Here is a 27,253-nt window from a genome sequence, read left to right on the forward strand (position 1 = left end):
CGGGCGGATCACTTGAGGTCAAGAGTTTGAGACTAGCCTGGCCAGCATGGCGAAACCCCATCTCTACTAAAAATACACAAAATTAGCTGGGCATGGTGGCATGTGCCTGTAGTCCCAGCTACTCGGGAGGCTGAGGCATGAGAATTGCTTGAACTCAGGAGGCACAGATTGCAGTAAGCCTAGATCATGCCACTGTACTCCAGCCTGGGCAACAGAACGAGACTTGATCTAAAAAAAAAAAAGAAAGATCCAGGTAATCCCACTCCCTTTGTCTCACATTTCTGAACGAGGTAAATAAACTCATTTCTTTTCTCACAATATACAGGATCTATGATAAACAGCAGTACAATTATGCCAATAGCCACAGGACATGCCTACAGATATAAAGTTATTTGTAGCATGGGTTTGGTTGGCTTTTATCTACCAACTAAATTTTCTGAAATTTAGAAAACCATCTAAATATGGAATAAATGGTTTTATTTACCATGCTGGAGAAAAAGACAGAAGTAAAAATATCTATTTCAATGTTTAGCAGAACTACTACTTCAAAAGTGATTTTACTTTTTTTTTTTGATAAGCAGTTTTAAATGTGCCCAAGGATAAAAAGTCTGTACCAATCACGGGTTATTATGTTGAGGATAATGGGAGCCACTGTCTGAGAAAGGAGTTATCAATATGGAAAGAAAATGAGAAGCAACCCTGTGTTGCTGGACTAGAATTGGAGGTACTGGTGTGATTTCATGGTTTTCAATATATGGATACGAAAGTAAATTTAGATACTAATGTGAAGCAAATTTAGATAACATGTGTACACATGTGTGTGCATACGTGTACACAATTCCCAAGTTCTGACCACTGAGCCTGGGATGAGTGGCACCACAACAGTAAGCACTCCAATCTAACCTTTTAAACTAACTTCCTACTAAAAGCAAGCAGGGCTGGAGTAGAGAAACCTGCGATGTCTCATTGTCAAAAAATACAGTGGTGCCCAAGTAGATGGGGGACATGTCAAAAGTACACAGGGGCTAACTTGAAGGTGCTCCCACCAGCCATTTTTGAGACCAGTTACGCGTCTAAAGAAATAATGATGTAACAAACTGTAACTCATGAATAAAAGAAGAAACTACAAGTCCATACTAGGATGAGTTGAATATCTCTTATCTGAAATGCTTGGGACCAGATGTGTTTCGAATTTTTTTGGATTTTGGAATGTTCACATGATCCTTATTGGTGGGGCATTCCTAGTCACAAACAATACCCTTAATTGTTTACAGGAAATATATACTAAAGTATTTAAAGGTGATAGGCCTATTGGGTTGGCAACTTACTCTCAAATGGTTCAGGTTCTGTACTTGTAATTTTTCTGTTTGAGAATGTTTCAAAATAAAAATGTTGTTAAAAGTGTAATTTTCTTTTTATTTGCATCTGTTTATGACTCAAAAAATGACCAGCTATTATGAAGACCCTACTGTTGAAGATGAATATTAAACATGGAGTTTCAACAAAATTACTTCTTGAGACAGAGCAGATATGTTTTTTAAATAATGTGACTTTAAGCATATATTTGAACATAACTAAAACATTTACTATTATGAACATAAAAAAAGATCAGTGAATCAATGTACTCTTCTAGGCTGAATTAAGGTAGATTATTTAAGGTTTCAAAAAAGTTTGGCTGGGGGAAAATAAGTTTTACAAAACCCATGCCATCCAAAATTAAGAAGACATGTAGCAGCAGGAAGTATTCCAGTGTCTCATAACCAGTTCTCACAAGCAATGATGTGTATTCTTACTTTAAGAAAGTGTCAAACAAATAGAAAAATCTGGAAGAATTTACTAAGTGTAATAAATTAGAGGTTAATTGTAATAAAAGAATTTATGTCTCATAAAAATATTCACAAGTGGAAGTTTTCTTCTACCAACTTCTCAGAGTCCTTCTAGCCCCCTCTTCACTTCTGAAAAATGTGATTTACCAAAATCTGGTTTACATTTAACTTTTCAGGGACACATAACCTGAAAAGAAAGAAATGTCAGATAATACTGACATTGCCTCATGCACTTCCTTTATATCAATCCTTCTTCTGTAAGTAATCAGAATTGGGTCCAAGTGGCATAGAATCAAACATTATGTATCATGCCAAATACCACTTCCTGTCCAACAAAAGTTCATTTTTCTCCAGTAATGAAGAGGTGGACATTCTTCTTAGATTGTAGCATCTGTGCTGCCCGCTCCACACCAACCACGGCAGCTAACCTCTGGGCATCATACTTGGAGTAGAGAACAGTGCAGGTCCACGTGGCCTCTTCTCCTCTGTTGGTGGCTCTCAGCATATTACAGATTTCACTGTAAAAGTGTGGATATGTCGGCAGTTCATAGAAAATCAGGTTCCTGATGCCTTTTATTGTATACCTGTTAGAATTGGAAAGAGAGAGTTATGTCAACTTGAGAAACAAGTTCTAGAAAAACTACCTAGGAGTTGTACAGAGGCACAGTTCATGCTTGTTGCTTCCTGCTAACGGAGAAAAACAGTGGCACAAATAACAGAACAAAAGTGATTCTGAGGTGGCAGCACTGACTTTTATGACAAAGTCATTTTATGACTTTTATTCAAAGTCCTAATATTTGGCTTAAGATAATGATAAAATCAATACACATTTCTTGATCCTACTCTGGGTAGGCTGAGGTATCATGGGAAAGAATAGATCAGGATTTAAAAATCTGTCACAGAAAACTTAAAAAGCAGGCACTTAAAATGGAACATTAGCCTTACTATAATCGGGCAAAAAAGAATGGAGACCAGTCAGACCCAGTACATAAAATAAGCTGTACAAATTATAAATACACTCCTGTAAGTCTTTTCTTGCCACTCTGGAGACATGTTAACTCCATGGCAGATGTCAAAACCCTGCACAAGGACCCACTAGGCATCCTGAGAAAGCAATTAGTTTCAACAGCGTATGCATTGCCACCTCTTTCCCGGCTGCACAGTGCTGCCCTGTGGTGGGGGGTGGTGTAGACCCAAGGGACTGACTCACAGTATGGTTCAGTCAGGCTGAGGTCAACCGTTCCCTGTGGGATTCCGTAACAAAAGATTTTATATGTTGACAAGCTCTCATTTTTCCTGTTAAGTTTCTCTCATACACTGAAGACGTTAGACTCCCTTGGGGATTGTATTTCTTTCACAGAAGATAAGTTTTCCTTGTCTTTCTCCCTCATGGCTCATCCTGATCTCTCTGGAGACCTTCCTTTCCCAAACCATGACTGTGATCTATTATGTGGTTCACTTTTCAACATCCTTTCCGTAAAGAAGGAATTCTAATGGCTAACGAGCTTGAATAAACTGTTCTACCTCACTAGTTCTCAAAATAAAAACAACACTGAGTTCTACTTCTGCTTAGAATGTATAAAACTCAAGAGAATATTGCTCCTATACTAATAAGAAAAAGTCAGATAATCTATTATACAAAAATGTTCCTTTTCTTGAGCCCAGAGAGCTACCATCATGAGGCAATCAGGTAACCTGAATTAGGTGGTGAGCTGGTGTATGTTTAATAACTGGTCCTCAGTGGGAGAAAGGGAGGGTGCTAATTTGAAGGATTTGTCAGTTTCAAGCTACCAATGTCACGCTGCTGACACAGAGATGTGCAACCAGGTCTCAAGAGCCAGTGTGAGCCAGCTTCAGCCCACCATGGGCTAAGCTCCAAAGAGTAGCCCTTCTGAGGAAAAACAGGATACAGGAACTACTGCACCTTAGGAGGAGCACAGGAGAAAGACGGCCTCTGCCAAAAAAGTGGGTAGTAAGAAAATAGATACGCTTTTAACAAATTCTTAAAGGGCAAGAATAGGCTTGCCTGACTTCAGAACCCCAGGGATCCCTGGATGCTCCTTTAGTTCACATCCACTCAAGAGCTCATTCCAGAGGCCTGCACTGGGAGCCCTGGAGGAAGCAGAAGACCCGAGGGAGATCCCACTGGTGGTAGGGACATGAAAGCCCACCTACTTCCCAGGCCCATTACCGTGAAACCCATGGCAAACACCTGAAGCAGATGGGAAAGAGGAAAGGAACCACCCTGTTCGCTACCCCTAGTTGCAAGCAGGGAAAGGCAAGCCACTTCACGGCGGGAGGCGGCTGAGGAGAAGCAAAAGTTGTCTGCCCTTAATGGAAGGGCAGTAAACCCCTACCCTTCCATTTTTCCCCTACACAAGACTTGCACCCAGTAAAAAGCATTCTGCTCTAGGGGAAGGGGTAAGAAACCTGTTCAGCCCAAGTTCCTGCACTGATACAAACAGAGTTCTGCCACCACTGGGGAAGAAGCTGTATACACTTCACCACAAAGATCTCTCACAGATAAAAGGTAGAGTCTGGCTGCCACGGAGGTGGCGGGGCAGGAACCCTAAGAAAGCCTCACCCCCAAAGCGTGGAATAAAAAGGGTGGCCAAAAATTGAGCTCGACCAGGAGAACCCCCTCCTCCTGACTTGATGCCTTGCAAGGAGAAACAAGCAAGAGGCCTCCTGTGAGGAGGGGTCCGAGTGTGGAGTGAGACCCTCCTCTGGACTCAGTGTCCAGGCCTCAGTGACAGCTGAGCGATCAGGACACTGAGAAAAACCCGCCAGCACCTGAGAGCCTATACCAAGCCCACTGTTTGCTGGAGGTATTTGAAGTCTGTGGTGTTGGGAAGGTATCTATAAAAATCAAATCCTGACTAGACTGACAGCACCCACACCAGTGGCCTACGGAAGGGGTGTGGCCAGACATAAGCATTATTTACCTCAGCCTCTACCTTCCATTGAAAGTTACAGAAGACATAAAAAAGCAAGAAAAAGACATCTAAACAATGAGGTATCATTTTGACTATCGCATCAGTAGCAATAATTCAGTCTATGGGGTTTCGGAGAAATAGGTCAATGGAGCATAAATTACTTTGTCTATGAATTCGGGAGAAGATATGGAAAAGATGTGAAGGAGCAAATAAGTGGCAATGCATGACACATTTTTAACTGTGTACAGCCTCTGTGCTAACAAGTTTTCCTTTAAAAATCTATCCCAAGAAAATAACTAGGTAAGTAGTTCAACAAAATATATGCATATGGATGTTTTGCATATTACTATATACAACAGCAGAAAACAGAAAAAAAAAACACTATATGCCACTAAAAGGAAGCTAGCTTAACTAACCAATGTAATACTACGTAACCATTAAATACAATGTGATGTTTACCTCACACATTACTTTTTAATTACATACGCACACTGACTGAGTGATTTTAGTGATTTGACATCACCAAGAATGAGACAAAGTGACATTACGTGCCTCCTGATGAGAAGAGGTAGAAAGTAAGTAATATTCCCTAAGTAGGATTCTTATCAAAAGATATTTATTCTAAATCAGTCGTCCCCAAACTGCTGCACATTGAAATCATCTGGCTGGTTTTTTGTTTTGTTTTGTTTTGTTTTATTAATACTTAGGTTTTGTCCCCATCCCAGATACTGCAATTTAATTGGTACTGGGATGCGACCTGGGCATTTGGATTTTTAAAAGCTTCTATTCTAACGTACAGCAAAGTTTGGGAACCACTGATCTAAATAATAAGGGAACAATTAGGTAAATCTAGACTATGAGACATACTACAGGAAACCAGATTGGACTCTTCAAAAAGATGTCAATGTGATCAAAAAGTAAAAAGGCAAGAGAGTTATTCTGGATGAGGGTTCCTCAGTGTTAACACTTGCTGACATTCTGAGACAGTTAATTCTTTGTTGTTGGGGGCTGTCCTGTGAACGAAGGTGTTTAGCAGCATCACTGGTCTCAACCCACTAGAACCACCAGAATAATCCTCCAGTTGTGATAACCAAAAATGTCTCCAGATATTGCCAAATGTCCCTGAGGGAGCAAAATTGTCCCCCAATTGAGAACTAAACTAGATTAAAGAAACAAAAGCAATAAGTTAACCAAATGCTATGTATGATCCTTAATGAATCCTTTTTGGCCGGAAGGGAAAGGGCTATAATGGTCATTTCAGTGACAACTAGGAAAATCTGAATATAGACTAGATATCGGATGATATTGTTGTAGTAACATCAGGTAGTATGATAGTGGTGCTATGGTTAGATAAAAGAATGTTTTTAGGAGCTACATGCTAAAATATTTAAGGGTAAAGTGTCACTGAAGATTCATGCTACTTTACTTTCAAGTGGTTCAGGAAGAAAAAATAAAAGATGTGAGTGGGGATAGAGAGAAGATGGGTATGTGCAAATGTGATAAAATGAGAACAGCTGGTGGAATCTGGGGTAAAAGGGTTTATAAATAAACAGATGTTTATTGTTAGTCTCTTAACAATTTTCTTTCACAATGAAATCTTTTCAAACAAATACCTGGGGGAAGAGAGGATGTGGTAGAGCTATATATAGTAACTTAAAAATATACACAAAAAATCCACGATATACAAATATACAGGCCAAAATGTTAACATCTTTGAATTTTTTTCAGTGAGAACATAAAACATCTCAGACAAAGGAAAAAAATCCCTAAAAGAAAAAAAGATCCCCATTTAAGTATTTTTTTTAAAAAAAAAAACACCTGTGTGTGCATGCGTGCAGGAGCATACATGCACGCACACATTTTTCATATAAAAAAGATGGAAAAAAATACCAAAAAGAGTATTTATATCACGGCAGTGAGATTTTTAACCTAAAATTTCCAAGTTCTCTACAATAACTGTGTAATACCCTCACAATCAGGAAAAGCAAAACAATAAAACCGTTAAGATTTATATTAAACACACACACACACACACACACACACACACACACACACACACACACGAAAATCTGTCTTAGTCCCAATGCAACCACAATAGAGACTAAGTATCTCCTGGCAACAGAGAACATGGCCAGGGCCTTTTCCAAGGGGCAGTTAGTGCCAAGTCTCCATAGCCTGAGCACCCCTTCCCCTGCCTTCCTCCTCCCTTACATATGCTTTGTCTTCAGTGACTCCTACAAACACAGCCTAATCACCCTGACAGGACCTTCCAGATGTCTATTTCACCAGCCACTGTTAAAGACAAATGAGGCAACCACAACGAACTTGAAAGGCTGGCTCCTTCCTACGGTCCATAAAGACCAAGTCTACTACTTCTAGAACAGGGATTCTCATGTAGGGGAAGGGAGTACTCAGAAACTCCCAGCAGCCTTTCCAAACTCCACAAATCCCACCTCCAGTTTCTGACTTGCCTCCTGGTTGAGATACTCCCTACCATGGAAACCCACTGATAACACACTGGAAAAGAGCTGTGACCCATCGTTGGGAGGGCTATCACGACTAAATGTTCATCTAATTCTAAGATTCTGCTAGTTTAATCTTCCCCAAATAAAACAAATCTTCAGGTTAAAAAATTTTTGCTAACTCAAAAATGAATTCGAATCTTCCTAACACTGCCAGCTGTCATAGAGAATATAAAAACAGAGTCAGATACTACAATATGAAATACATGTACATTTTCTGGCCGGGCACAGTGGCTCATGCCTATAACCCCAACACTTCGGGAGGCTGAGGTGGACAGATCACATGAAGCCAGGAGTTCAAGACCAGCCTGGCCAACATAGCGAAACCTTGTCTACTAAAAATACAAAAATCAGCCAGGCGTGGTGATGCACTTCTGTAATCCCAGCTACTCGGGAGGCTGAGTCACGAGAATTGCTTGAACCCAGGAGGCAGAGGCTGCAGTGAGCCAAGATCACGCCACTGCGCTCCAGCCTGAACAACAGAGTGAGACTGTCTAAAAAAAACAAACAACAAACAAACGCACAACCCAGCCCCCCTCCAAAAAGCGTACTTTTCCCAAGGTCAAATTAAAAAAAAACAAATCACAGAGACACTGTACACGAAAACACCCATCATCACCTTGGTGATCTCTCAAGCAAAAAATTCTATGGTTGGAAACTTTGAGATAATTAGCTGTTGCAGAACTCTAAAGCACATTATTTCCATTCATCTTCTGCAAAAGAAACACCAATTAACCTGGCCCAGGGCATAAAGCAAATGGCATATGCTGAGATTTGTCCTTATCGTGACTTTGAGGGTAACACAGCTTGGTAAATAAACAGACAGTATAATACAGGGGACTGTCCTGCTTACAAGGGGCGCCAAGCCCTGTCCTTGAAAAGCTGCTGAGATATTTAAGAGCAGTCCTCATCCCAGCTTAATTCACAGTTGCTATAGACAATCACACTGGGAAGTTTTCCAATCCATCCACTTCACTTAAAGGGCTTGCTTTCATTTGTCAAGACGATAGAAAGCTAAGAGCTTTTAAGACCTGATGAGTGCAACTCCCCCAGACACTTTCCAACATGAATGGAAACGACAACTTACTGGAACAGAGCAAATAATGAGGCCAACAAGCAAGCATTCATTAACACTCTTTGGCCAAGCAGCCTTCTCTGGGTAGCCAAGAATGGAGCCTGGGAAACACAAATTTAATCAATCCTCAACTCTCTAAGAGGTCATGCCATGCCAGCTTTGCTATGCCTAGGCAAGCTGCTGGGACTCCTCCCTCCCCATCCTGGTAACAAGAACATTATTTGGGGAGCACCATCCTAATTGTTTTAGCATAAATTAAAAGGTAATGCGATGCCAAAGTACATCATCTAATGTGCTCCAAAGCTTGGGAGATTTCTGGCATATCTGTTTGGGATTCTCTGAGAAAATGCACCCATCGTGAGTTAATAAAACAGTAAAGTCAGAAATTAAATCCACTGGACATTACTGTGAAATCAGGATGAGGTAACAGAATATAATTTACATATCTCTGCAGGCAAAGGTTAAGAAGCCTCTTCCATACTATGTACCTATTAAAATTGAAAATAAAAATCTAAAAATAAAATAAAAAAGCTTTTTCTATTTATCAACAGAGAGAGACTCAGCAAAACAATAAAATACAGGAGCTGTAGGGCCAAAAGGGCCACCACTATCCTAATTAGAGGGTTTTTTTTTTCTTTTTTTTTGAGATGGAGTTTCGTTCTTGTTGCCCAAGCAGGAGTGCAATGGCATCATTTCAGCTAACTGCAACCTCTGTCTCCCAGGTTCAAGCGATTCTCCTGCCTCAGCCTCCCAAGTAGCTGGGATTACAGGCACACGCCACCACGCTCAACTAATTTTTTGCATTTTTAATAGAAATGGGGTTTCACCACGTTAGCCGGGATGGTCTTGAACTCCTGACCACAGGTGATCCGCCTGCCTTGGCCCCTCAAAGTGCTGGGATTATAGGCATAAGCCACCGCACCTGGCCTGAGTTTTTAAAAAAATAACAAAAAGGCCAATCAACTTATTTTGTCAAAGTCACCTAGTAGGAAAGCTAAGCAAACACTGAAACCCTTCAACATTCAACTTGAAGCCCTTACCCTTTCACCTCCTGTAAATGTCAAGGAGCTCATGGTCCTAGTTCTCCTTGGTAGGGAGTATCTGTGCATACCTCAGGAGCACTGCAAGTGTCTGGAAACTGACACTGTACTCAGCCTCCATCTCCCCAGGAAACACAGCTCTCAATGCTTGTCTGTGCATTGGGGGAAGACAGAGGGAAAAAGTCTAGACAGGGAAAACTCAAGTGAACACAGGAAAGGTCCCTCCCCTTCCTTGTATTCATCTGAGCTGTCCTGTAACGTCCTTCCTGCAGTGTACAACCACAGCTTCACTCCAGGGTTATACACAGGGTATGCTTTGGTTTCTACGTCCTTCTTCAGCAATGCCCATTTTGGGAAAAAACCAACTAACCAACTAAGAAGAGTCTGTCCAGGCCAAAAACTCTCGCTACTTTGTAAGAGCGGGAGAGTGAGGGATGATCTCACAACACCACGAAGCCTGCCATGCATTCAGAGCAGGCCATGATTTGTCCTGCACGTCCCCTGCAGAGAGGAGGCTTGAAACCTGGCACCACTTTACCTTTTGTAGAAATGGAAGCGCTCTGTGAAAAGCAGAAACTGTTTCTCTCCTTGAAGGAAGAAGTGTCTGGCCCTGGAGACACCGGACTTCTGCGTGTACTCGCAGATGTGGGTAAAATTCAGTTCCTCCTTCTTGAAGTAATTTCGAAGACGCACGAAGTCAAAGTAGGAGGGGATATAGATGAGCGTGTGAGACATGACTGCATCACGATACTGCGGCAGAATCTTGTTCACAAAAAAGTTAAACCTGATTTGGAACGGCAAAGGGCAAAGTTAACGTCTAGAGTGAAGCTTATAGTGTCTCTTAACTGTGTGACCCTGGGCAAATCACAATCTCGTGTTAAAAGATTACCTCCCCAGAGGCCAATAGGATTTCCCTCCTCTCAAACAGATTATGTAAGGATAAAACTTGATAAGCACACTAAAAAAGTAAGTGTCAACACTATTCATCGTAAAAAACAGATGTAATACCATTATATCCCAGAGAATTATTCTAGGAGGTAAGAGTCCTGATTTACAGCAATAACCCCACTACTAGTCAGGAGACCTAGGCCAAGTCACTATTTCTCTCTGGGCTTCAGTTTCCTCCTCTCACAAATGACATAATTAAATTAAATTATCTCATCTGATTTGGTAAACAGTAATCAATAAAAGCAAAATGGAATCCAATTCTAGGTTTGTACACCCAAGTGAAATCTCTCTCTGTTGTCCCCAGGGGCCTGCTGGGAGCAGTGGGTTACCTGGCATCAATCACTGAAGCTAGGTTTTCAGCTTCCATCCTCTGGAAGACATGTGGGAGCTGCACCAGGACATGACTGATAGAGCCTGTCATTGGGACATTCCTCACAGCCACCTGCCAGTAGTCAACGAGAGTGTTAGGTAGACAGCCATCCCCTTCTTGACCAGATGCTATCCCCTCCTTCTACTTTAGGACCCAAACAATAAACAGTGCTCATGAAGACACTGAGGAAACAAGATAAGAACCCACCTGGCCTTGCATGTTGACACAGTACTTGTTGAACACTGAGTTGATCTGGGCATCCTGAAGGGCCCCAAATAGCAGTGTCTGGCGATAGTACTTGGACCAATTATTGAGGCTCCACATCCGCACTCGAGAAAAGTCTACCCCATGTGAGTCCAGGGGTAGCAGGTTCATGTGATTCATCAAATGCTTTGAGTGGAAATAATAATACCATTAGTGTTGATTGAGCATTTACATGTTGGACATTGCTAAATATTTTCCAAGTCTATCAACTCAGTTAAGCCCATGGAGCATGTACTATCATCTCCTAAATTATAACAAGAAAACTGAGGCTCACATGGGTGAGTGACTTGCCCATGGCCAGCCAAACATGCCCAATGAGGAGATAAGCTAAAACTGGCCACCTCCTGGAATTTTAACAAAGGATCAAAATGGTAGCCACAGGAATATTCCTTTAAAATGAACCTCTGAAATGCCACACTGGTCTCTCTATGGGTCCCTAAGTCCCAGGCTTGGACAAGAAGGGAAATGACATGGAAAACAGAGTTGCTGTCCCTCAATGACCTGGTTCTCAAAACATTGGGAATAGTCGCAGTTTCACCATACCTGCCTTCTCCTCAAATCGAAGAATATAACTCAACTATGCCAAAATGCCTTTTCCATTTTAATTATATTTTCACCTTGTAATATATATTGAAGGGTAATGAGTACAATAAATGTATTTCCTACTTTAGAAGTAAGTCCTACCCTTCATTTGTCCCAAACTTCCTGCAAGCTTCAAGACATGGGGTTGTAGAAGGGGTGAGTTCCCATATGCCTTAGAAAAATAAACCTATAGTTCCTCAATAAGGATTGTTCCAAAGCAATTTTTCAATCCTAAAACTGATTAACACTGCAGAGTGTATGGAGAAGGAGAAAAAAATTACAGTACAAATTACATCGGGAAATAAAGACATCCTATATTTCTCTACAAAACAAAATCCCACCTTCAAAAGTCTTGAGCGGGGTTTCCCATCTTCACTAAAGGCCAAACAAAAGAGCATAAGAAAAAACCACATGTGGGATTATGTTAGGTAAAGATGTTCCCTATGAGGACTCATCCATCCATCAACCCATCCCATCCACCCATCCACCCACCCTAAAGTTAGCAGAAAGAAATTTTAAAGGAAAGAAATCTTTTCTGGAGATTTGAAAATAACTGACAGGAATTATAATCTCTAGATAGTTTAATTATGGACAATCTGTGGGGAGAAAAAGGGACAAAAGACTTTTTCAAATTAGAAAATGTGGAATGTGTCCTTGCTTCCAAACAGAGTTCTAATCTGGACTTAAATAATTCTTTAGGACTTAAACCACTGGGTGTCTTATCCCTCTAAATATGAATACTGTTCCACTGAATGTGAATGGCCAGCATTACCAGGACATGCTCCCAGTTCTGCATCAGGTAAATGTCAGCTTGATCAATGATGAGAAGCTCAATAGAAGACAGAAAGTCAAAATCTCTCTTCTTCTCTCCTTCTCCACCAATGATGGTCCTCAAGCCCAGCGGGGAAGCAATGAGGATATCCGAGGAGTAAAACGGGGCATAGAGTCGGATGCTTCTCTGAAGTATTGCCACTCCTACACAAAACAGCCAAGTACACACCAATTCATTAGTCACTACCAAGCCATTACCTTCCACCCTCTCAAAGCAGTCCACCACTTCTATTGCTTCCACATCTCTTATGTTCCTCTTAGCATGTAACTGTGCTCAACTGCTTTAATTATTAAAACATAAGAACAAGAGAAATCTTTCCCTTGCATCTATAGTCCCTTCTAGCTTCTACCTTCTCTTCCTTTCCATCACTATCAAACTGTTCCAGAGAATTGTCTCTACTTTCAAATCTCTCCTTCACTTCTCACTCCACTGCAATCTGGCCTCTGATTCCTCAGGACTCCAGAGAAATGACTCTTGCTAAGGTCCTCACAGTCCTCAGTCACCAATAGGATGAACACTTTTGAGAGCTTCTTATGAGGAATGTACAAATGGCACAGAATGTACAAACAGCTCCTTGCAGTGCTCTTTTCCTTGCTAATCGTTTCCATGACTTCAACGCTCACTTTTGCTTCTATCACTGACCTGGCCCTTGTCTATCCTTCCAGATCCAAAGAACTCTTCTTCCACAAACTGGTGGATTCACTTGTCAGCTCTGCTCTCATGCTGCATAAAGCTTTGGGTAAACTGACTCACTGATCGTGGCTTTAACGTCACCTTCACACAAATGTGTATTTCCAGCCCTTATCTTTTTCCTGAGCTCCAGAACAATATACTAACTGCTTGCTGGACAGTCATATATGTTCCAAACAAAACATGGGCTCTCATCTCCTATGCTTTACATTCCACCATACCGAAGCCTGTGTGAATCACAGGTCATTCCAAGCTTAGTCACCCTGAGGCCTCTGCAACAGGCAGTTTCCTGTCTGAAATGTTTTCTTCCACTCAGTCACCTCCCTTTGAAACTGGCTAAATCCTGCATAGGTTTCCACCTAATACAGATGACACCTCCATCACGACATCTTCCCTAACCACCCTGCCCCCATTTTGGGTAAGGGGTTTGTTTTAAATGCTCCGAGAACAACCACTGCACATGTATCCTGCACTGCCTGCTCCCTGTCGTAGGCTGGATTTCCTTAGCAATGGGAACTATAACTTTTATTTCTATATTTATTTGTATATTCTCAACAGTGTCTGGCACACTGTAAATACTCAATAAGTATTTGTGAATGAGCATATGCGACTAATGAACATTTTCTCAAGAACTGTACTCTAGAAAGGTATAACCAACCAAAGTCAATGGGAGCTGAATGAGAGACAAGCAAAAACGTGAAAATGTGGGTGGAAGTCATGTGTGGAGATTATTCAGGGTAGGTATTATGTAGCAGACAGGAGAAAGTCCACCTTTATGTAGAGACAGTCAGTTTATTCAGCCTCCCCAGAATGACCCCATCAGCCCCATCACTTCCAACATCCTACAGCACCCCTTGTAGCATCTATCTGCTACCAGCTATGGGTGTGCTTACACACTTCTGTTATACACTTGTTATAAATTTCTGTTATTAATGTACATGTGCCTTTCATATGTGGCCTCAGAGACTCCCCACTCCACTGGCCTAATAGCCACCCCATTAGCCAAGAAAAGACTCTCCCAAGGCAAACAACATGTCTCAAAGGCACACTGGTTCTGTTAAGAGGTGCAGTGAGTGATCCACTGGGAAAATGTCTAATTCCAGCTTCTGGTCTCCAGCTATGCAGACCTTCACACTTTAGGTCTCAAAGTAGATAAGGAAGAATTACCAATCCTGAAGTGGTCATCAATATTGCCCACAAACACGGCTTCATAATCCTCAGGCCTCTTCAAGTTGGGTGGTCTCTCCTCGGGATCTGATCCATATTCTCCCTGAAACCTCTTTTTGTTGCTCACAATGATTTTCTTCTTGCTGTCACCCTCGAGGAGGCTGATGAAGAGCTGCACCACCCGCAAAGCAGCTTCCCGGAATGGCACCACTATCAGTACCTGTGCAGACAGCAACAGCAGCCTTAGTGGGGGCAAGAGGAAGGAACCAGATCTTGAGGTGAACCTGCTGAGGAAGTGGAGCTAAAAAGCTCCATGTAGAGCAGTGGCTCCTAGCCAGGAAACATACTTATGTTACCCCCTTTGCACAGGGCCTGGCTTAACACCAGAAACTGAGCACGTTTCATAACCCCAGCACCATGACCTGCGGACTTTAGACCCGTGAATCCATGTGTCTCTGCTTGAGACATTTCTCAAGCAGAATTTGGAAATACCTTTTACAATAAGCCAATACCTCTAACAGATATGTCCACTAGTAAAAACTCAAGGACATAAACACATGAGCTCTTTGAGGGAAAGAAGTGTTACTCCATTTCTGTGTCTCCCACAGCATTTAGTGCAATATTTTTATCCTTAAGACACAGTGAATAAATACATGCCGAATAAATAAATGGAACAAGTAGAGAAGAAATAAAGCAGGTACAAAAAAGGATTAACACATCATTACATTTTCAGTGCATTCTCTAGTACAGTCTTTCAGAAATGACAATAAAGCATTTCTAAAAAAAAAAAATGACCACAATTAATGGGAAAAACAGGACTCAGCTTTCTAAGCATATTCAAAAATATTTAAAGTTACTGTTGAGAATAAAAACCGAAGATGCTTAATAAATGATTAATTTCTAATTTCCTATTGTAAACAACATAATGGACATAACCCCAGTTAAACCACATAATTCACCAAATTATAATATGCTTCATAGATAATCTGCCTCTTATTCTTCTATGTAATTCTAAAAGGAAACAAATAACCTTATAACCCTGATGTTCAAGCCCCAAGGAGTGCAGTGGACTCAGCTTGATACAGTACAGAAATGGTGGACCAGGATTTGAGAGGACCGGCTTATTGTTCCAGCGGTGACACTAAGTAAGCATCAGGGCTTTGGTTTCCCCTGCTATTAAACAAGGGAGTTTGACTAAAAAATTTCTAAAAGCCACATTAGTATCAAAATTCTAGGATTCTATTAAACTCACTGAGAAAATTATAAAAAGATGAGGCTCTTCAATACAGAGAGATGCAGTTCAGGGCAGGGGGACAAGTCCTGGTTCTATAACATCATGAATAATGTAGACATAATTGAAAGCCATTTCCTGTTAAGGCCTCAAATCCACTAGAGCTTAGACTTATGAATATAAACTCATCACTTTAAGCAGCAAAAACTTTACAGTAGCAAATATAAATTTTTGTTTCCAAAGGTTGACATATGTATGTGGCTTAATGAAGAGAATCCATGGTTCTTGCCTCATCTCTGCTACTCTTTCCCTGGTTCTCTTTAGCAAGGCCCTCTACAAACTTCTACAAATTTGGGGCTGTCCATACCTGTAATACGGAGGGATTGGATAAAAGGCTCATTAAGGTCTCATCCAGCTCTGACAACCACAAAGAAGAGATTTATAATGGAGTTTTATTTCTATACTCTGGGTTTATCTTTAAGGAAAGTGTCATGAAGTGCCTCCTTCTCACAAGTTTCCAGCTACATCCATTGTCAGAAACAGCCCACTAAACTGCTGCAGTGATGCTCTGACACTACCTGGCCTACTTACTATGCTCACATTTGGGCTCATTCATGATGCCAATTATTAAAACACCCAAGTTCCTGCTAAGTGTCAGGCACCTCTATGGCAGTGCCTTGCAGCCTCCTTCTCGAGAGCAAAGCCTTCCTGCTGCACTCACCTTAGGCCTTGTTAACCCTTGGTCTCTGAAGTCATCATCATCACCCACTCCAAACTTCTGGCTTCGGCGTCTGCTATTGTTGCCAAGCACCTGGGCATTGGCTTTGAGGACGTGATTTATCACATGCAGGCAATACACATGGCGGATCTCTTCCCCGTTCTTCAGGGCAGTGCTTTCTGGGTAGAACAGGTCCCGGTAAGAATTCATAATTAAGAAGAGTTCTTTCTGGAGGGGGGTGAATGGGCTGCTTGATTTTTGGGGACCAGATAGGAACTGGCTGTTGGTCTTAGTCCAGGTGGATTCCAGAGGCTTCTGGAGATGAAGTGACTTTAAGTCAATATCCTTTGGGGGTTTAAATGTTTCCAACTTCTGAAACTTAGAGGAAAAGACAAGCTGGCCCAGGATAGGCCACTAGGGGAGAAACAGATCAAGGGCTAAATTAAAAATGAATAACAGTAAATTACATTCACATAATAATATATTTAGCAAATTTTTTCATTATTTATAGATCATCTCATTTAATCCTCACAACAGCCCTGCAAGGTAGTTACCATGATACTCACGTTATAGTTTAGGAAACGCTGAGGTTTATAAAGAGGTTGTATGATACAGACAACGTTTACACAGAAGAAAAGGAGCTGAGGGCTAGACCTCAAGGTTTCTGACTTCAAATCTGAGCTCTTCACCCTATCAGTTGTCCCACACTGTTCTGTGGAATATATTCTGGGAAGAGTCAACATTCATTCTAGAAACAAAGGGGTTCCATAGTCAAATACCCTTGATAAACATCACAAAACTTAATTCCTCTGAGGGAGATTCACAATGTACATTAGATACTAAAGGTGTTGACAAGTTCTATGACAAGAAATCTGTCCATTTTGTTTAAATCCTAAGGAATAGTATTTTGTGGGATACGAGTTTAAGAATTTTTTCATTATAGCTAAATTGCTGATCTAAAAATAGGACAATCTCAGCAATAAAAAGAAATAAATTACTGACAGCTGAAATAACTTGGATGAATCTCCAGGGAATTATGCTGAGTGAAAAAAAAACAATCTCAAAAGGTTACATGCTGTATGAGTCATTTAACATTTTTTAAATGACAAAATTATAGAAATGGAGACCAGATTAGCGGTTATCAGGGCTTAGAAATGGGGGTGGGGTGGGGCGCAGAGGGAAGTAGATATGGTTATAAAAGGGCAGCAAGGATCCATATTTTGCGGGAAATGTTCTACATCTTGATGGCAGGGGTAGATACAGGAACCCACGCATGATACAATTGTATATAACTAAATACAGGCACAGGCATACGCAGTTGAACAGGAGTAAAACCAGATCTGAGTAAGACTGGTAGATTGTATCAATGTCAGTTTCCTGGCTGTGACATTATACTACAGTTCTACAAGATTTCACCATTGAGGAAAATTGGGCCAAGGGTACAAGATGTCTTTGTATGATTTCTTACAATGGCATGTATATCTATAATTATTTCCTCAATAAAAATTTCAATTAAAAAAGGATGACCAACTCTGATGAATGGTATCAGTGGTGGGAACAAAGAAGTAAAAACTGCCCAATGTCTGGGTAATTTATTTGTGGACCTACCTCCAATAATTTCAAACAAATGAACAATAGTAGTACCTACTATTTTAATGAACACCATTTTGCTGAACACTATGTATTAGTAAACTATTCTATTTTGAAATAGGTATTATTATCCCCCTCCAGCAGACTAGAATAGTGAATAGCAAAAAAGCACATTAACTTGCCTTTGGTCAAAATGCAACAGCTCCTTGAAGATGTTGGTCTCCAAATCCACTCTTACCCATCATTATATTATCTGGCACCCACACTCCAGCTTCTTGGTGCTTTTTCTGGCTACATCTGTGCCCCACTAGGCTCTTCTAGCCTTCCTATGCCCTGCTTCCCTAGCAAGTCATCTACCACAGGTGTATATCATACACTCTGGGAGGCTACTAAAACCCAAGACCACTGTTTTATTTAGAGTTTTCTCTATTTCTGACCAGGATGACCAAGCAACACTTACTTTAAGCTCGTGGGTGGTTTTGGGATTTGTGGCAACAGCCTGAATTTCTTTTTCTTTCAGTTCTTTGTTCACATGTTGAAGAAATGGATCTAATTCAGAAATAAAAAATGTCAGCACACTATGCAACTATAGAGGGGTTTTCTGGTCTTCCCCTGTGAAAGACATGTTGACCTTCATTGTGTTAACTCATCCTTTTCTCCATTGCCTTTCCCCATCCTCTAGCCAAGTCCAGAGCTTAAAAATTTCTGAAAGGTTCATCTTCCTAAAACATTTCTCTAATTATATTACTTCCCAGCTTGAAAACCTTTGAAGAAACTTCTCAGTCCAAAATTCAGAGCACTTTAGGATATACCTCCAACCTGCATCTCCAGTGTCATTTCTGGACTATATGGCCCTCAAATTCTTCTGCCTCTGTGCATTTCCTTCTTTCAACCAAAAATTCCAGCCTCTCCTTCACTGAGGCTGGATTTGGATAATATCTAAACGTTATCAATTTAATGTTACCACTGAATCACAATAAATACTTCCCAGGCTTACTGTGTTAGGCACAACATTGGCTCCCTTTGTTCCCTACAGAGTCATCACTTTCTCTAGTCTCCTGCCCTGCCCAGCCCACCCATTCCAACACACACACACACACACATATATATGTATATATACATGTCTTATCTAGCAGACTGCAAGGTCTCTAAGAACAGGTTCCATGTCTGATTGATCTTGCATTGAGACACATAGAAATGATCAATACTCCACAGAATTGAACAAATGATCCACATGATAGCATCTGCACTCCAAGTAATCTTTAGTATTCTGAGCTAGCCACCCAACCTTCTCTCCCAGTCCCACTCACAAGAAACAGAACAAAGTTAAATGACCCATTCAAGCATCCAAACAGTAAAATTTCAAACGAAAAGCATCTTGTATTAAATATCTAAGAGTGAACAACAGGACATAAGAATTCTAGATGCTAATATATCTGTACGGGCAAAACAACCACAGAAATTATGGGACAGTCAAGCTTCCTAATGTTTCCTCCAAAGTTTCTAAGTTTTAATCGTTCAGAAGGGAGTTTGTATTAAAATCTCCAAATTCTACCTGTCACTTCTGCAAAATAACCAACAGAACTAAATGAGTCAAATAAGGATTAAAATTTCTGTTTCATTAAAGGTAAAGCTGGGTTGAAGAATGGCAATGAGATCAACGAAGGCAATCAGGATACAGAACAAGACCAACCTGACTTGCCCACCTAGACACTGGCTGAGAAACTGGACTTGAGACAGCAGGAACCCATCAAACCCTGACATAGGCACGTCTTGTCCACATGACTGCCATTTGGTCACAGGAGTGGTCAAGAGTCTGTGAGAGGCAGGAGACACAGGGTAGGGCTTTTTGGCTTTTGAGGGTCTCCCTGTAATAAAGACCACTCAGATTAGCCACCCCTGGGTCTTGCAAATCTGAAAAATTACTGCTCCAAAACAGAACAGCAAGTGAGGGGTAGAGGAAGTATTTTTCCTCTTTTTCTTTCTCTTTCCCTGCTTGGGGAGAAAATCAGAAATCTTCCCCTGACCCCAATAATGAAAATGTGAGGCCTGGGAAGCTGACCTTCCCTACCATCATTCTTAAGTTGTTTGTTCTCCTAAACATCCCCTCCAACCCCTAAACACTGAGTAACCCTTGAAAAACACAAAATACCTTTTAGAAGTATTTTTCCCAGCTCTAGATATAGCCACCAAACTGTTTTATTGCTGTTTGTTCCAATAATAGATTCAATGTGTATTAGTACACAAATTCCATACTAAGCACCTGGTGAACTCAAGTAACACACACTGCGCTATGACCTTGAGATGCTTTCAAAGACGAGTTGTCTCCACTTTCCTCTTCCAGAAAATTGGTTTCCAGACTGAACAGTGACTCATGTTTTGCGTCTGTGAACTCTTCGGGGGATGCTTGTGATGTGCCCGGTGGCCCTTCCCCATCTTCTTTTCCCTCAGGGTCAGCAGATAAAGGTACATCTGCAGTTTTGAGAAACATTTTATCAAATTATTTACTCACAAATTATACTTCTGTTGACAAAATTTATTTCCTTAGGCTATACCAACAATAATCTTTATTGATACTATTTATATTTAGGTAAATTCAGGTAGAAAACATCGATTTCAAAATTAAGCCTAATCATCAATGCATGATGTGGGATGGTGGGTTTTATGTCTCAGTTTGGCTGGGACACAGTGCCCAGATATCTCGTCGAACATTATTTTGGATGTTTCTGCGAGGATGTTTTTGGATGAGCATTTTATTTTTTATTTATATATTGAGACAGGGTCTGGCTGTGTCACCCAGGCTGGAGTGCAGTGGCGTCATCTTGGCTCACTGCAACCTCCAACTCCTGGACTCAAGTGATCGTCCCACCTCAGCCTCCCAAGTAGCTGGAACTACAGGCCCGCACCACCATTCCTGGCTAATTTTTGTATTTTTCTGTAGAGATGGGGTTTTGCTATGTTGGCCAGGCTGGTCTCGAACTCCTAAGCTGAATCGATCCGCCTGCCTCAGCCTCCCAAAGTGCTGGGATTACAGGCGTGAGCCAGATCTCTTTCTCATATACACACATATCCTATTGGTTCTGTTTTTCTGGAGAATTCTGATTAATATATCCAGTTCTAGTTCTAGGAACTTATTCTAAAATAATAACTAGACATAGTGCACTAAGATGTACATGAGAGGATGTTAAAGCAGTGCTGATTATGATAAATAACTGGGGGAAAAAGGTCTATCAATGGGGTACAATCATATTTTTACAATGAAATACTATGTAATTAAGAAGCTAATGTGAATCCAGAGTTACAGATATAGGAAGTTACAGAAATGTATAAGGCCATTATACAGATACACATAAATTTGTATACATACTCACATATATAATCATAAAAATATAGTCTGAAAGGTTATATACAATGCTAAAGGTGTTTATCTCTGGGTAGCAGGGATAGTGGGTAACTATGTTACCCTCTTAAATGTTTACAGTAAATATATATTATTTTTATAATGATAAAAAATATTTTCAATTTTAAAAATCCAAAAAAGCAAAGAAAAATAGAAACAAAACAAATTCCTAAGTGTAAGTCAATGAATTTTTATCTCAGTAAAACTGATCAGTTAAAATACCTGGAATGATATATAACACCAGAAGGTATAGAAAAAAATAAGTCTGTAAGAAAAATAGGCATGAAAATAATAAGATGTAAAAAGTCACCTAGATATATTCAGACAATGGAATGCTATTCCAGCAACTAAAAGTAATAAGCAACTAATACATGCACAACACAGATAAATTAGAAAAACATGAGAAGCAAAAATAGCTAGACACAAAAGGAGTCATACTGTATGATTCAATTTATATGAATTTCTAGAACAGGCAAAACTAACCTACAGTGACAGAAGGCAGGTCAGTGGCTGCCTGATGCCAAGGGTGGGGAACTGATTGCAAAAGGACAAGAAAAATTTCTGGAGGTAATGGAAATGTTCTGTATCTTGATTTGGATATATACCTTTATCAAAACCCATCAGACTGCATATTTAAATTGGATACATTTTACTGTATGTAAATGATACCTCAATGAAGGTGATTTTGAAGTTGAAGAAAAAAGTCACCTTGAAGTCTGAGTGAGACAGAGTCCCTGAAGCCTTCCCTAGTTTACGCTGGCCGTGTTCAACCACTCTGCGTCTCTTCAACCCCTTACATCTAGCTGTTCCATGCAATTGCAAATCTACTGTTTGAAAATTTTTATATGTTTTTATGTCTATCTCCCATCAAACTTGGTCTCCCTAAGGGAAGAATAGTAACCTCTTCAATAAATTCAGACAGTCACAAAGAGAGAACTGTGTTCTCCTTCCTCTGTGTTAGGAGGTCTTTCACTAGTACTGGTGTAGTCCCTGAAATGACAAGCAAAAATGTTATTTCTGCATAGCTGTGCTAAGAAGGTTCTGTGTTTCCATCAGATTCTCAAAGATATAATCAAACCCAACAAGGTTAAAACCCTGGTTTGGATTCACGTCCTTTCATCCAACTCACACAGTATACAAGGTACCATGCCCGTGAGGTGAACTGTCTATAGTTCTGGCAAAGATCATAAGCCTATATTAAAGACACCTACTCTCTGGACTTTCAGTAGACTCTGCAGCCATCTTTTCTTCCACACTGACATCGCTACCACCACCTTCATCGTTCATTTCTGCATCATCTACAATACTGTCTTCTTCCTCTTCCTCCTCTTCATCCTCCTCTTCTTCCTCAGAAACACTTTTTAATGTAGCAAGTAGTTTGTGGTAGCCAGAAACTTGTTCTGGCTCACTCTCTGATTCACTTTCAGAATCTGAAGAATCTGAACTCTCTGACTAAAAAGAAAAGGAGAATTTTAAGAACAAAAACTGTATTGTTCTCATTGTTACCCTAAAACTATCATCAAGCCAACATCTATTAAACGAAGCCCAAATTCAAATTTACTTAAAATTGCTAATCTAGCTATGATTCTAGAAGCTCTTCATATTCTCCAAACTGCTACTGCCCACTTTTAAAACATAAAACTTCAGGTTATGAGATTTAATTTATGTCCCAGGCATCAGGCCACAGGTTTAACAGAACAACAGGACAATTACAAAACAACAAAAGAAAACAGGTTTTTCTTCTTTTTTAGTTTGTTTTAATATGATAGCCCCTTTGTTCATTTTGCACTGTATTTGTGATTCCTTTATGCTAACCAAAAAAGATATTCCCTCTTAGGATTCACTAAGAGCCCTCTGGTAAGCCTCTGTAACAGGGCCTAATAGGCTAGTCTCCTGGGACAATTTCAAACTGTAGCTTCTGTATTAGATATCACAATGGCATTTTTATAGACATCTTCATTTAAAATTAAGTAATATTGCCAAAATAATAGCTTGCATCTGAAATCAAAAGGAATAGAAATGTAATCAAGCTTTATTATTAGATATAATCTTAGTGGCAACAACCCCAAACCAACTATTAAAAAGAAGGTATAAAGCATTACCAGTTGACAAATCTGTGGTTTTGCTTCCTTTCTGGAAACCCTAAAAAGAAACAGGCAATGTTACACTCTAACTATTAGTATGTAGAAATTAGGAAAAGGTCAAATGAGACATTAAATGAAAAAGGCAGAATATAACATTATAAATACATTTTAGATATAGTCATGCAAAAATTACACATGCACTTGGGCAGGGCTTGCAAGAATATGCTTAATAACTGACAAATGAAAAGTTTAACGAGGTCACATGACAAACACTAGAGTTATACATGGCTCTCATCCAAAAGAAGGATACAACTTGGCTAAATAAAAGATCTCGGGGTTCATCTTTTTCTAGCAAATTTCTTAATTAGAATGTCCCTCTAAGCTGGGAGTGGTGGCTCATATCTGGAATCCCAGCACTTTAGGAGGCCAAGGTGGGAGAATCACTTGAGCCCAGGAGTTTGAGACCAACTTGGGTAACATACTGAGACCTCATCTCTACAAAAAATAAGAAAAATTAGCCCAGTGTTGTGCTGTGCACCTGTAGTCTCAGCTACTGGGAAGGCTGAGGCAGGAGGACTGCTTGAGCCCAGGAGGTGGTGGCTGCAGTGAGCCAGGATTGCAGCACTGGATTCCAGCCTAGGCAACGAAGTGAGACCCTGTCTCGAAAAAAAATAAAAAAAGAATGTCCCTAACTGACAATAAAGCAGCCCAAAGTAGTGGGATGAGCACTGAGATCATAACTGCACCTACACATTTCTAGAGAAACCACAACTACTATATACACTTATTTCCTTATTGTAATTGCATAGATCAATGATGTCCCAACAAATTCTTTAAAAACACAGAAAACATATAATGTGACCATAACAATTTATTGTATATTTTCAAATGGCTAGAAGAGCCGATTTTCAATGTTCCCAAAGCAAAGAAATGATGTTTGAGATGATGAATATGCTAATTACCCGGATTTGATTATTACACATTGGGTACATGTATTGGTATCAAAATATCACACTATATCCCACAAATATGTACATTCATTTTATGTAAGTTAAAAATAATTATAAAAACAGGCCAAGCGCGGTGGTTCATGCCTGTAATCCCAGCACTTTGGGAGGCCGAGGCGGGCAGATGACCTGAGGTCAATAGTTCGAGACCACCCTGGCCAACATGGTGAAACCCCGTCTGTACTGAAAATACAAAAAATTGATCGGGTGTGGTGGCAGGCGCCTGTAATCCCAGCTACACGGGAAGCTGAGGCAGGAGAATCGCTTAAGCCCGGGAGACGGAGGTTGCAGTGAGCTGAGATCGCGCCACTGCACGCCAGCCTGGGCGACAAAGCGAGACTCCGTCTAAAAAAAAAAAAAAATATATATATATATATATATATGTTTTGTGGATATATATATATCTCCACAAAAAATTCCTAGAAGATCTCTGACCACACAAAAATCTGGCCCCATAGCCGGGCGCGGTGGCTCACGCCCGTAATCCCAACACTTTGGGAAGCCCAGGTGGGTGGATCACCTGAGGTCAGGAGTTCAAGACCAGCCTGGCCAACATGGTGAAACCCCATCCCTACTAAAAATACAAAAAACATTAGCCGGGCGTGGTGGCCGGCGCCTGTAATCCCAGCTACACGGGAGGCTGAGGCAGAAAAATCGCTTGAGCCCGGGAGGCAGAAGTTGCGTGAGCCAAGATCGCGCCACTGCACTCCAGCCTGGGCGACAGAGTGAAACATTGTCTCAAAAAAAAAAAAAAAAAAAAAAAAAAAAACCCACAAAAGCCGCCCCCAAACAACGGGCGTGTCTCTTAGCATGAAATTACGGGCTCAACAAAAAGGCCCGTGAAGCACTCCATCTCCCGGCGGGATGGCGCCAGAATCTCCCCGGCCGAGCACGGCGGGAGCCAGGGAAGCGTGGGAAAAGGCCGGAGCAGCACTATCCGGGAGGCCAGAGGACAAAACCCGAGGATACGACCCTGGCGACTGGGGAACCCTGTCACGCCCCTTCAGACCTGTCATAGAAGGGATGCTCCTCGCCGAAATCTCGAAGATGTTTCTTCTGCTTTTTAGTTAGGGTGTTGAGTAGCTGGCTCTGGCTCCGGCTCCCGCGTTTGCCCATAGCGACAACGTCAAGTTTGCCCACTTGGAAAAGTCGCGTTTTTCACCAGGAAGCTGTCCAGTCAACACAACCACGTGGGCTCCCTGATGGCGCTTTACGGCGAAAGCAAGGTGCCATAAAGCAGATCCGCTTTACGTCGCGCTCGTGCGACAGTCTTAGAACATCCGGTTCCCGATTCTGCCCCCTACCGCAGCACTTTGAAAGCACGGGCGTTGGTTCCCATTTGTTCTCAGAGCCCCAGAACGTGGGCAGCTGGGCTTCCCGCGTTGCTTGGGTCGGAGGCATGAGCTTTGTGCTTGTGTTTTGGTTATGGAAATCAGTCTGTGTAAATGTGTAGTACCGGAGATAGCCGAATGCAGTGACTTTACAGTATACTGTAATAAAAATATCAACCCACATTTAAGGGTGCATGAACATCTCACTTCATCACCACAACAGTGTACAGATAGGTCTTGTTAATAAGCCTGGTGTTGCAGATGAGGAAACTGATGCTTAGACAAGATAACACGCTAACGGCCGGGCGCGGTGGCTCAAGCCTGTAATCTCAGCACTTTGGGAGGCTGAGGCGAGTGGATCACCTGAGGTCAGGAGTTGGAGACCAGCATGTCCAAACATGGTGAAACCCCGTCTCTACTAAACGTACAAAAATTAGCCGGGTGTGGTAGCGGGTGCATGTAATCCCAGCTACTTAGGAGCCGAGGCAGGAGAATTGCTTGAACCCGAGGCGGAGGTTGCAATGAACCGAGATCACGCCACTGCACTCCAGCCTACTCCAGCCTGGGCGACAAGAGCGAGACTCCTTCTCAAAAAATAAATAAATAAAATAAATAATAACACGCTAGCAAGAGAAGAGAGAAGAACCTTAACTGATACAACCACATGCTTTTACCCATTAGTATCAATCATGGGGCCCACAAGTGTGTGATTTCCACACTCACCCCACTCTCGCGTTTTCTGCAAGTATTGCAAGAGTCCCTGGAAACAAATCTGTTCCAGCATTCCTCATTTAACAGCGGCAGAAACACAGCTAGAGAGGTAAAGCGACTTTGCTGAAATCACCCCAATCAATGCTAGAAAAGGCTGTGAAACCCAATCCAGTGTCTCATAACTGAACTCGGACAAAAGGGGACGGAAAAGCTTTCGAAGGTAAAGGAACCATCTTACATTTTGATCATGCTGGTAGTTACGCCTTGTATACAATAAGAAAAGTTAAACTGTACAGTTAAAGTGAGTGAATTTTAATGTATGTAAATAACACCTAAATAAACAGGAAAAAGCAAAAATATAAAAGTAGACTCAGTATTCTAGGGATCTGCAAAGTGTGCCGGGCTGCTGCTTGAGACCACAGGATAAAGATGGTGAGACCCTTTTCCTAATAGTAACTTATGATACCATGTTCTATAGAAACGGAGTGCTTAAATCATAAGCCACAGAATTCACTTGAATATTTAAGGTAAAACAGGAGCATACAGCTCTGCTATTGGAGTGCTACTGTGGGAAATTTGGGTTTTCCCTGATACTATGTCACACCATAGAAGTTGTAATAAAACTATTAGAATGTGATTCTTGTCAGTTCTAGTGACCATCTACTATTCTTTTTTTTTTTTTTTTTTTTGAGACGGAGTCTCGCTCTGTCACCCAGGCTGGAGTGCGGTGGCCGGATCTCAGCTCACTGCAAGCTCTGCCTCCCGGGTTTACGCCATTCTCCTGCCTCAGCCTCCCGAGTAGCTGGGACTACAGGCGCCTGCCACCTCACCCGGCTAGTTTTTTTTGTATTTTTTAGTAGAGATGGGGTTTCACCGGGTTAGCCAGGATGGTCTCGATCTCCTGACCTCGTGATCCGCCCGTCTCGGCC

At 41.2% G+C, this 27,253-nt stretch overlaps 1 protein-coding gene across 1 annotated transcript; it reads right to left on the bottom strand.

Moving 5' to 3' along the window:
- Window positions 1–1,402: 1,402 nt before the first annotated feature.
- On the bottom strand, window positions 1,403–25,502 carry UTP25 (UTP25 small subunit processome component). Its single transcript, XM_007988578.3, has 12 exons — window positions 25,292–25,502; window positions 23,294–23,333; window positions 22,403–22,643; window positions 20,090–20,263; window positions 18,252–18,340; window positions 16,205–16,615; window positions 14,253–14,472; window positions 12,336–12,538; window positions 10,925–11,107; window positions 10,677–10,789; window positions 9,938–10,183; window positions 1,403–2,410 (listed from the first exon to the last, which is right to left on the bottom strand). Exons 1-12 carry the CDS (start codon window positions 25,396–25,398, stop codon window positions 2,167–2,169), a joined length of 2,271 nt encoding a protein of 756 aa, XP_007986769.3. The 5' UTR covers window positions 25,399–25,502; the 3' UTR covers window positions 1,403–2,166.
- Window positions 25,503–27,253: the final 1,751 nt, after the last annotated feature.

Source organism: Chlorocebus sabaeus, chromosome 25 (assembly GCF_047675955.1).
Source record: "Chlorocebus sabaeus isolate Y175 chromosome 25, mChlSab1.0.hap1, whole genome shotgun sequence".
NCBI classification, from domain to species: domain Eukaryota; kingdom Metazoa; phylum Chordata; class Mammalia; order Primates; family Cercopithecidae; genus Chlorocebus; species Chlorocebus sabaeus.